The following is a 15,815-nucleotide window of genomic DNA, read 5'->3' as shown; positions in this document are numbered from 1 at the left end:
TGACTGAAAAAAGAACAAGATTTTAAAAAAGGAGAGTTGAGACTTCATACCTTCCTTCTGGAAGCATAGACCCAAGAGTCAGAAATCAACTTTTATCTGCAGAGCACAAGAACTAGAGCTCAGTAACTTACTTTTTCATTTCTGCTGCTACAGAACCATTAAGTAGTCGTCTCTACAGTGACAATTTTAAAAACTTACATGAAAAGATATTTACTATCCTTGTAAGCATCTTCATCAGCTGAGCGAGCAACCTTTGCAGAGTGCAGTAGCTGCATTTAATTGTTTTGCACTGTAGGCACATTTATTATTTGTGGTTTATGCATAATGCTACCCAGAGTGTGCTAAATACTTTTCAGACAGACAGGAAGGCATGGTTCCTGCCCTAAGAAGCGGACAATCCAATCTGCACTATTTCTGTAACTTATTTGGCAGATAGTAAAGTTATACAAATATTTTTTAAGTAAATTGACAGGCTTCAGTTCTTCATTTATATTCTGGATTAAATTGATCACTTTTCTTTTGTTGGATTAACAATGTTTCCCTTTCCTCCAATAAAGGTATCCTATATTTGAGAATCCCTATCCTTTGAATATACATGAATCTCCTGTTACCTGTTGTGAATATTTTGCTGATTGTCCTGTGGACCTCATTCCTGCACTTTATTCAGTTGGGGCTCGACAGAAACGTCAAGGTTACAGTAAAAAGGTATGGTATAGTGTGCATATACTTATTTGATAATGCCAGTGTAAAGTGTCATTTATTTCAATCTGTTATTATTAACCTTCTAGGAATGGCCTATCAGTGGAGGCAACTGGGGTTTGGTCACTCAGAGCTACCCTGAGATCATTATTACAGGGTAAGTGATAACTAAAATAACTAGAGTGCATTTTTATAGTTCATATTCACATAACCTGTAGAAAACAAAATAATTTGTATGGGGGGGTGAATAATTAATGGAATGTATAAAAAACTCATCATACAAAAAACTACAAGTAATAGCTTTTGTATAACACACTGAAAAAATATGGTTGATATGTATCTATTACGTACACTGGGTGATGATATTCTGTCTGTGCAACGCTCTCAAAGTGTTTGGAGTTAAAACAAAGTGAAGCCAACTATATGTTGAAAAGAGAACCATAACCTCATGCAAAAGCAGGATGGGAGCAGAGTCATTGTTACCAACTTGCTTTTGTAGGAGATTCTCATCTCATTGTCACATAATTTGTAGACAATTACTAAAATACCTATATGCATATTGCATAATATAGCTAGAAACAACAGTTACTTATGCTCTTTGCAAAAAAACACACTTTTTCTTCCTGGATTCCTTCATTGTACTTTCTTGTCTCTAGTATCCATCATTGTTATAATAACAGAATCATTGAATTGTAGGGTGGAAGATGCCATATGTCATCTAGTCCGTCCCTTCATACTAAGGCAGGACCAAGCATACAGAGACCATCCCTTAGAAGTAGTTGTCTAACTTGTTCTTAAAAACCTCCAACAAGGATTCCACAACCTCCCTAGCTAACCTGATCCAGTGCATAACTATTGTTATAATTATAACTATAATATTATAATTCCAGTCAGGAAGTGTATCCACTAGAATAAGCTGCCACCTCAAACATATTACATTTGCTTGTTGTCACTAATTCTTAAATATATTTTCCTTTGCTATTTATAACTCTTTGATAATGTTTAAACTATTTTAATTGACATCATAGGCTTTCTTGAAACACTGCTTTTAAATATATGTTCATATTTAGATAGCTGTTGAGTTCAGTAATCAAAGGATTACCAACCTGTCAGTCTTTTTCTTCTAAATGAGAATAAGTCCCAACAACTCCACTCTAAAGGAGTAGCAGGAAAAGGTCAAAAGGGGTTCTGAAAGACCAGGCAGGACAGCATTGGAAGAACGTGAGCCAGAACTAAACATTTATTGTATATTTCTTTAGCACTCAAAGGCACCAGTCAGAATTAGGAACCCATTGAACTAGGCACTGCACAGAAATTCAGAAGGATGCTGTCGCTGCCTAGAAGATCTTAGTCTGTGACTTTATGCAATGTTTCTGTAGAACATGCTGGTCCCAGCATATTAGAGAGACAAGGTGGGTTAGGTAATATGTTCTCTTGGATCAACTTCTGTTGGTGAAAAAGACAAGCTTTCAAGCTTGGGTCAATAAAAGGTACTACTTCACCCACCTTGTCTCCCTATTAGTCTGTGATTGACATTTTCAGAGGGGCCTAAGCAAATTAGATGTCTGTGCCTAATCCCTATTGAACTTCAATTGATTTGGGAACGCAACTCTCTTAGAAAAATTCAGAACTCTTAAAATGTCTCAGGCTGTGTACCAGAAATTGAGGCACCTGAAATTACTAAGCACTTCTTAAAATCTTTGCCATGGTACTTACTGGTAGTGCAACAGAGTCATAATACTAATGCTAGCTCTGTGGTTTATGCTAAATCATTAATGTAATCTAGTCTAAATCTCCCCTACTTATTGCTAACCCCCTTATTTTTTTCCAGGAACATGTGTTTTTTAATTTTTTTTAATTTTATTTCATAGGCATGCTGATGGGTCAATCAAATTTTGGGATGCTTCCGCAAGTAAGTATTTTGAATAATGATCCTAACTTACTCAGACAGCAAAAGAGTTCCCTAAACTTGCATGCTTCTGTAGTATAATTGCTGGCAAGTTGTTCTCATGTTATCTGCTTCACACACTGTCAGTGCCTTATGTTAATCTTTGAATTGTAATAGACTTAACTTGGGTCTATCAATTTTTTTTAATAGTTTAGTGTTTGACTGATTTTTACTTCCCCAAAAGAAAACAAATTATTAGAGCAGGCTGGAACAAGAAATGGGAATTTTGACATTCTTAAAACCTCTGTCTTATTTTCTTGGCGTTCTCCTCTCTTGGCACATAGATAGGAGAAAGGAGAGAGGAGAAGGGCAGAAAAACAGATGAATTTTAGTGAGGTACCTCTTTGTCTATATTTTATTCTTTCTAATGCAAAAAGTAACAAGTGTATATTTACAAAATATAAGCTCATGTTAAATAATAGCAGCTAGAAATAGTTGTTTCCCACAGTTCTTGCTAGCAAAGCTCAGAAAAAAATTAAGTTCCTCTATAAATGCACCCAAATAATTCAGTGGTCCTAAGTTTAGAGAGTAAACTATTTCCGATACGGTTTTGAATTAGAAGAGCATTGTTGACACTAGTATGCAAAGAAGTACATACACATATTTAGAGTCATGTTGTGTCATTGGTATTCAAGCACAGCTCAGAAGGAAGAAATTCATCCTTTATATGTTGTAGGAGTACTACATTTCCTAGTGCATGGATATCCTGTTTTGTAACTCTTCCATCTTCACCTGATTTCTTTCTAGGAGAAATTAACTGATTTTAGCCTAGATTTATGAAGTTCTAAGGACTTTTTCCTTTTTAAATGTCTAAATGTGGATATATTTTCATGAAAGAACTGAGAATGTTAACACTGTGTAACCCTGCTTCTGTGTTTCCCTCTTACTGAAAATTGTTTGGTTACCTTTGTAAAGGGAAAAAGGCACCAAAAAGGAGAAATGAATTACAGAAAGATATCTGTTTAAATTGAAAACTAACTTTGTTATATATTCTTATTTATTCCTAGTAACACTGCAAGTACTTTACAAGCTAAAAACAGCTAAAGTATTTGAAAAATCACGAAATAAGGATGACAAGCCAAACACAGATATAGTAGATGAAGATCCATATGCCATTCAGATCATCTCGTGGTGTCCAGAAAGTAGGATGCTGTGCATAGCAGGAGTTTCTGCACATGTCATTATTTATAGGTTCAGCAAACAGGAAGTGACAACAGAAGTCATTCCGGTAATAGTATCACTTTTTTTATTGTATGGATTTTGGCTGTAATAGAAATATATTGATGGTTTGGATTTTTATTATGATTCATCCTGTTGGTTAAATTCTCATACATAGGAGATGTTCAAAACTAGGAGCAGCTTTTTGCAAAAAAAAAATTGAATAAAAGTTTTATTTCCCTATTTATATCTTTTTATAGGAGTTGAATGTGTGTCTTTAATAGGCCCAATTCAGCAAAGCACTAAAGCACCTGCTTAACGTTAACTTCATTGGCACTTAAGCATGTGCTTAAGTTCCTCTACTGGTTCCTAGTCAGGTTCCTATACCAGTTAAAGGTTTTGGTTCTAATTTTAAAAGCAATTGATGAATCAAGGCCAGGCTGCATCAAAGGTCAAATTTCAATCCGTAAACCACTGCTTTGGGTGAGAGCAGGAGACAGAGTACTCTCAAGGGGATCCGGCTATAGAACAGTCTTCCGAATTTCTTTGGGAAATTGTTGCAATGCCTTTCTCTTTGGGAAAGCCTCTGCACCGTAAATGACACTCGCCATTCAAACACCTCTTTTATTCCACTCTTAACCTCTCCCCCCCACACCAAAAACAAACCTACCCAAAGCAGAGTTACAACTCCATAGATGGAGAACTGCCAGAGATGCTCTGAAGGCCATTAGAGATTTTGCTATTGTTACTGATCTTACATGGATGACTTTCAGGTACTAGGGTGATGGGTGGCAGTACAAAAACTCAAAGATAGATCTAGGTGAGAGTTTTATTGAATTAATGTTATACTGTATGCCTGCATACCCATATACAAAACTGTTAAGAGATGATAAATTATTTTGAACTCTATAACAAATATGATATCATTAGTTTTTAAATTCTTTATAATGTGTCCTAAACAAAGTTTAATCACAATGCAGCTCTTCTAGTTTTAATATTATTTCTTGGGTAAAGTCTCTGAGGATTTAAACATGCTTTCTTTTATTTATCTTTTGATAGGGCTACCATATATCCGGATTTCCCCGGACATGTCCGGCTTTTCAGTCTATAAATAGCCGTCCGGGGGGATTTTTAAAAATCTAAAAATGTCCGGGATTTCCCCCTGGTCGGCTATTTATAGATAGAAAAGCGGCGGCCAAGCGCTGCTGGGCACCCAAAGCCCCTTCCCGGCTCCCCCCATCCCCTGCAGCCTTACCATGCTGTCCGGCCCGCAGCTGTCTTCCCCCTCCTTCCCTCCCCTGAACGCTCTGCCCCCTGCTCCTTCCCCTCCCCTACTTCCTGCGAATCAGATCTTCGCGGGAAGTCTGAAAAGAAGCAGGGGCAAACGGGAGGCAGCAGCAGGTAAGCTGGGGTGGGGGTGGTGCGAGGAGGAGAGCTCCGGGGAGGCGTGGCCCTCGCCAAGTGGCTCTGGCTGCCCCAGTGGCTCCGGCACAGCTCGGGCCCCAGCACCCCCAGCCCGGACCCGGTCCGGCTCGGGCCCCAGCACCCCCGGCCTGGACCCGGCCCGGCTCGGGCCCCAGCAGCGCCGGCCGAGCACCTCCGGCCCGGCCCCAAGCCCCGCAACCCCGGCCGGAGCGCAGCCCGATTCCTGGGCTCTTTAAAGCCAGCCCTGGTCAGGGGACAGGGAGGGGGGGTTGGATGGGTCGGGAGTTTGGGGGGGACTGTCAGGGGGGCAGGGGTGTGGAGAGGGGTCGAGGCAGGCAGGGAGCAGAGGGGGTGGGATGGGTCTGGAGTTCTGGGGGTCCTGTCGGGGGCTGGGAGCAGTTGGATAGGGCATGGGAGTCCCCGGGGGTCTGTCTGGGGGTGGGGGTGTGAATATGGGGTGAGGGTGTGGATAAGGGTCGGGGCAGTCAGGGGACAGGTAGGGTCGTAGGGCGTTCTCAGGAGGGGGCAGTCAGGGGACAAGAAGCAGGGCGGCTGAGATAAGCGGTGGGGTCCTAGGGGGCAGTTAGTGGCAGGGGTCCCAGGTGGGGGCAGTCAGGGGACAAGGAGCAGGGGGGGGTTGGAGGTTCTGAGGGGGGCAATCAGGGGGTGGGAAGTGGGAGGGAGTGGATGGGGGTGGGGCAGGGGCGGGGCTAAAGCAGGGCTCCTCCCTCCCCCCCCCGTGTCCTCTTTTTTGCTTGTGGAAATATGGTAACCCTATCTTTTGACGTTACCTGTGTATAACAATGGGTAATTAACACAAAGGTTATTTTAGCAGGTACATGCTTCTAAATGATTGTTTAAAAAGTTTTTAAACTGTTCTTCAAGATAGTATAGTTTTACAAATTACGGTAAAACTTGCTATATATCAACCTGTGTGTTAAGTTCTGGTTGATAGCTGACAAAAATATTTGGTTGAGGGGAAAAAATAGAAAAGAGGGGAAATCCACCCTCCAAAAACTGTACTAAAATGATAATAAGGCTATAATAGAGGAAAAGAACTAAGCAAGAGAAATTTGAATTAAGGGTGAAACCTGTCTAATGTTTTCTAAAGTGTAGAGATCAGCACAGTGGGAAAACTCATTATGTTGTTTTCATGTATCCAGTTCTACCCAGTGTTACTGTATGGTACAGTTCACCCTTAACTTTGAGTTCCATTCTTTTTACCTATTTCTCCTAAAAGAGATTGCAGTAACTACATAAAGAAAGTGCTGTTTCATGACTGAGAAATTTTACTGTTGACATAGTATGAGAATAACACATAGGCCCTGATTTTTAAAGGTATTTAGATGTTGCTGCGTGCTCAGTGCCCTAATGCCTAGCTGATGTAGGAGCCTAAATCTCAGTTTCATAAGGGATTTAGGCTTCTAAGTACCAAAATCCCTTTTGAAAATGAGATTTAGGCAAATCGGTTAGGCATCCTGACACTGAGTGCAGCAACACCTAAATGCCTTTAAAAATCTGAGCCTTACCCCTTATATATGTAGTATTTCATTTTTGTTCAGCAAAGAACTGCAAAAAGTGGGGATATTCTTGAACTGCTTTTCTGTACAAAAGTTGGCCTGACATATTGATCGTCCATTTGAGGTTTTTATTAGCACTTTACTTAATTCACATATACGTTTCTCTGGCTTTCAAGAGGCAAATGTGGGAATCAAAGGAGAGTGGTTTTCATAGAGAAGAAAGATAGTGTATTTTATTGTTGCTTTTGCTTTGGTTTAATTTACAGATGCTTGAAGTACGGCTGTTGTATGAAATAAATGATGTAGAATCTCCAGATGGTGAGCAAGCACCAACGTTGCCAACTCCAGGCACAGGTTCCAATCCTCAGTCCATTGCCCCCCAGTCACATCCATCTACAAGCAGCAGCTCATCTGATGGGCTCCGTGATAATGTCCCATGTTTAAAGTAAGTGTAAGAACATGGAAAGTTTATGGTGCACTTTTGTTTATAATGTTGTATCTTCTTATTTTCATTGATCATAACCTTGACAAGACTATGCTGACATAAACTCCCAGCAGGGGGGTTGAGGAACCCTAAAGTGGGGGAGAAAAGAGAGAATGGAGGGCACACACAGAGCCCGTGTCTTGTGGAGAAATGGGGGACCCTTGAATGGGACGGTATTCAAAACCTCTGGTGCAACCAATTCTCGATATTTGTTCCAGGCAAGCTATCTGTCTAAAAATCCACTTTCTCACCTTGCACTCTTGTGCCCTTCTGTCATACCAGCAACCTTAGCCTGAAAGCCCCTGCCTACCTCAGTTAACCGTACTTACACACCATATTCAAATCCCTCTTCAATATAAACTTCTTCCATTAAAGCTACAATTCCTAATTCTCCCCTCTTAGAAACACAGAATCTGTGACACGTTTTCTTTATTAAAGTCATCATATGATACTAGTGCTGTTAACCCTTGTTCTGCACTGTCCCATCCCTCAGTTTTTAGAATCATTACTCAGGTTGTTTTAAGTAGTAAATCTAAGTATCATCACAAATAATGGGAACTAAGGTGAAATGAACACTTTTGGTGCATTATTCTTATTTATTTATATTGTGTGTATTCATTTGGTAGATTGTAAAATTCAATAATTCTCAGTCTCCCTGTCTTGTACAAGTTAATTAGATCCTATTGTATCAAAGTGGAGAGATGAATATAAAGACATTATACATTATTTTTATATTGCAGAATAAAAAGCTCTCCCCTCAAACAGTCTGCAGGCTACCAGATTGAACTAGTTATTCAGCTGGTATGGGTGAGTGGAGAACCTCCGCAGCAGATAACCAGTTTGGCAGTGAACTCCGCCTATGGTCTGTAAGTATATTCTGTACTTTTTACTAGTTTTCTAATAAATGTCACTAGAGTGGCTGTCATTTAAAAAGTCAACATTTCTTTATACCCACTATATAGGAATATTGGAGATGCTATCAATTTTCCCCTATACACCTCTACCCCGATATAACGCGACCTGATATAACACTAATTCGGATATAACGCGGTAAGCAGTGCTCCGGGGGGGGGGGGGGGGAGGGGCTGCGCACTCCAGCGGATCAAATCAAGTTCGATATAATGCAGTTTCACCTATAATGCGGTAAGATTTTTTGGCTCCCGAGGACAGTGTTATATCGAGGTAGAGGTGTACTTAAAATAAATAGCTGCAATATTTGTATAGTAACTGGTGATATCTTTTGGCACATTTTGACTTTTTAATGGTAACCATGGTAATCAGTCATTTAAAGTATGTTTATAAACCTGGATTTATAAACTGTTACTGAATATCCTAAACTAATCTATTTGAATTTATATTAAAAAAAAATAATAATAAAGCATTGATGATTCTCTGAACAGAACTTGAAAGTTATATGTACAAAAAGACATGTAAAGTTTAAATGTTTTTAATTATATGAACAAGAAATTTCAGATTTTTTTTGTGCACCAAAAATCTTAAAATGAACAGAGTTGTATGTGAGTTTGCGTCATATATTTAAAAGAATCCTGTCTAGCTGCCTTGTTTTAGCTAAGAGCAAGTTATAAGTTCATTAAAATAGAGATTTATAATAGGAACACTAGTCCATCTTTTCCTCATCGTAATTGTAGTGATTGTCAATAAAATAATAAAGTAAATGACCAAAAGGAATTGTATAGGCAGCAGTATTACATTTTGCATCCATTATAGTGAAGGGGAGAGAGTCCCGGTGGTTGTAGGGCGACTTCTTTAAGAGAATCTTTCATTAGGCAATTTGCCCAATTATTTGGCCTATGGTAATTGTATCTATATATACAACAACATAAATGTATATTGGACTTCCAAAAAAAAAAAAAGATATACAGGGAAATGTAAATTCCAGAGATGAAACTTAACCGTGGGGAAAAAAGCATCTACTGCAAAAAGTGGATTGTATAAAATGAGTTGTAGACATTCTTTCTGATTAATTTTGCTCATTTTGCAAATAAAATGATTGTTCTGCTAAATGCCAGCTCTACAAACCCAACTTAGAATCTGGATATTATTGGAGAGTCCTTTAGACTCAAACATCACCAGTTTCTACAATTACAGCTTAGTTAGCAATTGTGCTGTTGATTAACTGGATTTAATTATGACTTGTTCATTCTCACAGAGCTATGTTGGCTCTGCAGAGTCAAACAGGAGTAAAAACTATTCAAATTGTCTCTTTAGTAAGTGAACTCTACAGCTACAGGAAGCTGATTTATTGAGGAGGAAGTACTATTTTTAGTCACTTTCTAGAGCAGTGAACTGCACTTTATACACGAGTATTTTTTTAATCCTTTTTCAGGCTCATTTAAAAGATCAATTTAAAATAAAAAGTGTGTTTATAATTCTTTGTCAAGTACAGTACTACATACAAGAATAAAAACAATAGCAACTTTTGACTTATTAGCAACTTTATTGGAGCCTTAATCTTTCCTCCTACGCTTCTTCTTCCAGAGTAGTTTTTGGCAATTGTAATGGTATTGCAATGATTGATTACCTGCAGAAGACAGTGCTCTTGAACCTTGGCACCATTGAATTGTATGGCTCTAATGATCCTTATCGTAGGGAACCTCGATCTCCTCGCAAATCTCGGCAACCATCAGGAGGTAAGAATTGCTGGATGTTGCATTTCAACAATGGTACCTTTCTCCATAACTCATAGTTGTGCTGTCAGTCACTACTTCGAATATAAGCACATTAGCAACACACAACCTATATTTTTGTATGAATATTACATGTCTGATCTTTGAGAATAATTAATGGAACATCGGTTTGTATTCGCATTCTCCTGCCTGATGATTCTTCGCAATTCAATATCTTGAATCAGAAGTATCTGAGAGGCTCTATCCTAGATTCCTGCTGATTAAGTATAATACTGCATTTTTGTCCCAGCCTCCCAGATTTCATTTTTCTCTTGTTGTTAAGTTGTATTTGTGATATGAGTCTAAGCTTTGTTGTAGACTGAGCTTTATGGTGGGGAGGTACTTGCTGTTTTTATTTTGGTCAGTAGTGTTTTTAATTTGTGTTAAAAGCACCTTAAGCAACAGATAGGAAAGTGTTGTACACATTCATAGAAGTATAAATTAAATACAAAATAGTTATATGAACTTTAAAAGATCTTAATTAAATAACCAACATCGCTTTATAATTGTCAGAGTTTTGTAAATATGCCTACGCAATATCCTGCAATTTCCATGTCACATCTGCTCCCATAGATCTTCTTACACTTACAGATACCCCTTTTCTCAGCATAGAAGGGTTATCACAACTGGCTACCTTTGCTTCTGCTGCTATTAGTTTAAAGTTTCTCATCACTAGGAATATTCATAATTATCTGGCCTCTTAGAATATTGTGTGCTGCTTAGAGGGGAAACCTCAGTGTATGAAATATAAATGGATGTTTTAAATTTGCAAATCCAAACTTGTAAAATAGAGCGGGTCAAAAAATTAGATGTGGAGGGGAGGAGTTGAAATCGCTATTCTGTTTTTCTTAAATTGCTGTGACCTTTTGTTGTTCAAATTCTTCATTTATAATTTCTGAAATAAAAATAGCTAATATTTTTGAAAAAAAAATGTTGTTCAGCTTAGTTACATGGTGGATTTTTTAAATGAAAAAACGTTATTTTGAAAATGATAAATGATAGTGTGCATGAAAAAAATTGTTACCTCAAAATGGCCACTTTTCAATGAAAAAGAAATTTTTTGAAAAATTTCATCCAGTGATAGTTTTGGTTCAGATTAAGTGGGCCAGGAGAAGATTCAAGCATGTTTTTATTTTATCTCAAGTGTTTCAGGCTGTGACAGGATCCCCAGGGTATAACCTGGAATTGTGGGATTGCTGCGCCCCCTTAATTTGCCGACCTAATGTCTCTATGCCAGTGATAAGTAGCAAAACCCCTCCAGATGCTGTGATCACACAGCCATCAGCATGTGAAGCCACACACCCAGCTAAATTGCAAGAATAATCCCTGAACCACTCATGAATTTTACAGAGAGGCACCAGCAAGTCACCCCAGCTCCCAGCCTTGCACCCCAGAAATATACCGTCTTACACTGCTCAAGGTTCCTTTGGACAGTGCAAACTCATTAATAAGTTTGCTACTTCTTCATAGGAAAGTTGACATGCACCAGCCTTTGTAATCTGAGCTGAGATTCCCCAAGTACTTCAAACAAAAACACAGTTTCACGTAAAATACAGTATAAAACAGATTATGAACTACAGAGAGACCAATTTTAAGTGATTATAAGTAGCAGGCATAGAGATCAAAGTTGGCTACCTAAGAAATAAAAATAGAATTTACACTAAGTTTCTAACTTCAACAGACTAAGCAAGATTTTAATCAAGCTCTGTCACACCCTACCAGATGTTTACAGTTCCTCAATATGCAGACTGGACTCCCTTAAAGCCTGGGACTAGTCTCCCTAGTTTTCAAGTCTTTGTCTTCTAGACAAATGTACAGGTGTTGAGACTGGGTGGGGGGGTATGGAGAGGGGGAGAGAGAGAGAGAGAAGTGATGATGTCACTGTCCCTTTTTTATACTTCCTGCAGCTAGAAAAATCCTTGCTGTGACATGGAGGTCAGGCAATCCCTATTGGTCAGACAGTCCCCATTGCATACCTGCCTTCTCTGAGAAGCCTCTGGGATAGTAAATTCTTCTTGATGAGCCATTAACACCTGTCTGGACTATGATGGTTGCTTCTTTGTTGCAACTGAAAGCTGTGGGTGTTTCTCACAACATATAGGAAAATTTCATCACTTCATATACAATGATAGTATATTCAGTCCGATGGGGTATTAAGGTCAATACTTTTAAAAGTATACCTCACAAGGCATACTTTGTACAAAACATATCATAATCATATGACAGTGGTGAATATGGGGGCTCCAGGTTGCTATTTTGAGGTACAGTGTCACATACACACTATTATTTTTTTAGATTTGTAGATGCTATAACTGAGAGAGGTATTTCTTGATAGTAAATTATTGGTTTGAGAAACATCAAAATAACTACAAAATGAAGTTCAATAGTTGAACTTTGAACACAAAACTAAAAAAAGGCACCAATTGCTGCTTATATTACCTGCTGTATTATAAAGCATTTCAAAGATTTTTAGTCTTTGATTTTCCTTAATGGATAAAAGTTCCATTTTAAAAGAACAGAAACTTCCCTCTTCACGTCCATGTGACAGGCAGTCTGATAGGCTTAATATTTTAGGTTCTTAGGGAAAAATGTTAGTAATCTTAAATTCTGCTTTTATATAGTCAGATTACAAGTCACTCTGGGAGACATTAGAAACTACTTGTTTAATACTATTGGCCTTTGTCACTGTAACATCTTGTCAGCATGATTAACTGTACCCTTCTGTCACATCTGTGTACATGCTTATTAGCTGAAATATCCAGTACAGCTCATAAAGTTAATGAAAAGAGAATCTTTGCTTGTGTGAATCTTGACTTGCTGTGTGAATTCAGATATTTAGACTTTTTTTTTTCTTCAGATTTTAGTTGCACTTACTAACAGTTTGTCTGCCTGGCAAAAGCATTGTATAACTCTGATTATTCAAGTTATTCGGTAGGTTTTTCTGTCTCAAACATACTATGTTGGTGTCTCGTCTTTCCTTTTTTCATTGCTTCATTAAGGTATGCTGACTGTGGCTTCTTGCATGTGTGGCCTTTCTAACTTATATTCAGAGTCTGTGAAAAAACTTCGTACCTCTCATATAAGTAAGTCATTTAATGGCAATAAAATATTTTTGAACATCTGAATTTGATGTACTGGTAAATAACTTGCTGTTCACTCACCATGGATTTTTTGTTAGTCCATTTAAATAACTATCTAGTTTTAGAAAGTGGTGGTGTACTGTGTCAGTCCCAGGATATTAGAGACAAAACGTGGATGAGGTGTAATATCTTTTCTCACCAATAGATGTTGGTCCAATAAAGGATATTATCTCACCCACCTTATGTCTCTAGTTTTAGAAACTGATTTTGGCATGATCTGTTCAATCATATATGTGTACCATATCTTTTACTTGTGGCGCCACCAAAATATGTTTGGTTGAGTGCAGGAGAGGATTCTCCAGATACAGGAACTGTGAAAGAGGGTCAAAAGACTGCCTCCTGAGGACTCCTAATGAGCCCAAGCATACGTGGCTGGAGCTCACAGTACATCTAGTCAGGGCCGTAGCACATAGCACTGCAGAGATTCAAGGCAGCGCTATAGCACATAGCCCAGGAGGCTGCCATGACTTAGACAGACCCACAGAACTGAATAAAATGTTAGACCTGCTCCAGCCCCTAGAATACTCCATAATCAAGAGGGTGCAAAGCAAGCAAAAAACCCTTCCCCAGGGCAGCTTATTCTGTGCTGCACTTCAAAAAGGCATAACACAGAATCTCATTCTTGTTTTTTATTTTATTTTTTAAACGAGGGAGAGGAGAATAACTGACCACATAGAAGACTTTGTTGTCTTATGAGAAGAAAGAGGTGTACTTAAATTTAACTTTTTAAAACTTGTTTGCTTGCTAAATTAATCTTTAGCTTCCAGCGGTTGGCATGTATTTTTTTGCCGGGAGAGAGGAAACTGTTCCAGCAACCATGCAATTACCTAATCCTTTGTATCCTCTACCATCATCTCTGATAAATAAATCCACGTGCCTTAGTACGGATAATTAATTGAAGCCAAATGTTTAATCTCTACTAATGCAGATTTTATACAAGAATATTTTAAAGAATGGAAAGGGTTTCCTCCAAACACACCATTAACATATTTTTGTTGTTTTTTTTATGGCTTGTCATCTCCAAGACAGAAACACAATGCATACCAGTATAGAGATTAAAACAACGAGGAATCCTTGTGGCACCTTAGAGACTAACACATTTATTTGGGCATAAGCTTTTGTGGGCTATAACCCACTTCATCAGATTCATCAGTACAGAGATTGTTATATTTAACTTAGTGTCTTATTACTTGCAAAAAATTACACAGCAATAGTGTTGCATAATTGGTTTAAATAGAACTATCAAAGAAGTAAAATATCTTATAAGGTAGAGCTGCGTGAATTTATCAAAAAGAAGAACAGGAGTACTTGTGGCACCTTAGAGACTAACAAATTTATTAGAGCATAAGCTTTCGTGGACTATAGCCCACTTCTTCGGATGCATATAGAATGGAACATATAATGAGATATATATACACACATACAGAGAGCATAAACAGGTGGGAGTTGTCTTACCAACTCTGAGAGGCCAATTAATTAAGAGAAAAAAAAAAAAAAAAAAAAAACTTGTGAAGTGATAATCAAGCTAGCCGAGTACAGACAGTGTGATAAGAAGTTCTTATCACACTGTCTGTACTCGGCTAGCTTGATTATCACTTCACAAGTTTTTTTTTTTTTTTTCTCTTAATTAATTGGCCTCTCAGAGTTGGTAAGACAACTCCCACCTGTTTATGCTCTCTGTATGTGTGTATATATATCTCCTCATTATATGTTCCATTCTATATGCATCCGAAGAAGTGGGCTATAGTCCACGAAAGCTTATGCTCTAATAAATTTGTTAGTCTCTAAGGTGCCACAAGTACTCCTGTTCTTCTTTTTGCGGATACAGACTAACACGGCTGTTACTCTGAAACTTGTGAATTTATCAGAATCTTTTTTATTTGCAGTATCCCTGACTCAGGTATAACCTGGTTTAGTGTTTTTGCAAAATGCAAACTATTAACATGGTCTTGTTTGAGCTTTGAAAGGGAGAATATCTTCTCCAATTTTATTTATTTATTTGGAAAGTGTTTTTTGATGTGGAAATTTGATGTTTTTAAATGATCTAAAAATTTAGTACTTGCAATGCATTTTTATGCATAGCACATCTTCAGCAGCAATAGCGTGCTGATAACCTCTTAACACTTATGTTCTTCTTGGTAGTCATCCTCTTACCCATCTCCTTTAGATAACCATTAATGTAAATTCACTGATGCTATTGCTGCGTGAAGAGAAACTGAAAATACCTTGCTATTCTCTGCAATGGGAGCACCAATTTCAAAACTTATTTTAAAATCATGGCATCACATCATAGATGTGTGTACTTTGAGTATGTAGCCAAGAGGATTTCTGTCCTTTTATCTCCTTTAAGCAAACTAGGTTCAGTCAGCATGGTGCACTTGTGACAGCAAAACATACTGCTATTGTACGTCAATCTATTTCTTCCAGGGTTGGTAGGGATGAGAACTGCTGATAGAGGGGAGAAATCCCTTGCATTTTCATCAACCTCTTCCATTATGTTCCGACCAAATGAAGGAACAAAACTAGCTATGAAAGGCAGGAGCTATAGCTGCCCTATCTCCCTAGCAGCCTTATGTCTGTGGTGTTTCTTTATATGTATGCGTTTTTTGTAGAAAGAACATTGATGTACTATGTAAAATGTATCAGTTAATGAATTAACAAGATGAACGTTTTTTTGGAATATTTTAAAAAGTTGGTGAAAAGTCAAAAGACCTGATGTCATATGGCCTAGCATATGTCAGCCTGCATTTATGT

At 38.1% G+C, this 15,815-nt stretch overlaps 1 protein-coding gene across 4 annotated transcripts in view; it reads left to right on the top strand.

The window, feature by feature from the left end:
* Window positions 1–15,815, top strand: part of STXBP5 (syntaxin binding protein 5) — a 182,196-nt gene that overhangs the window by 116,070 nt on the left and 50,311 nt on the right. For all 4 annotated transcript variants that reach the window (XM_054021714.1, XM_054021715.1, XM_054021713.1 and 1 more), the window contains exons 12-18: window positions 558–705; window positions 789–856; window positions 2,571–2,611; window positions 3,655–3,875; window positions 7,017–7,195; window positions 7,975–8,100; window positions 9,734–9,885. In XM_054021714.1, coding sequence (XP_053877689.1) covers window positions 558–705; window positions 789–856; window positions 2,571–2,611; window positions 3,655–3,875; window positions 7,017–7,195; window positions 7,975–8,100; window positions 9,734–9,885 — 935 coding nt within the window. The remainder of the gene's footprint in view (window positions 1–557; window positions 706–788; window positions 857–2,570; window positions 2,612–3,654; window positions 3,876–7,016; window positions 7,196–7,974; window positions 8,101–9,733; window positions 9,886–15,815) is intronic.

Source organism: Malaclemys terrapin, chromosome 3, assembly GCF_027887155.1.
Source record: "Malaclemys terrapin pileata isolate rMalTer1 chromosome 3, rMalTer1.hap1, whole genome shotgun sequence".
In the NCBI taxonomy this organism is placed as follows: Eukaryota; Metazoa; Chordata; order Testudines; family Emydidae; genus Malaclemys; species Malaclemys terrapin.
Note: the sequence above shows the minus strand (reverse complement) of the source record. Positions and strands in the feature narration are given on the sequence as shown.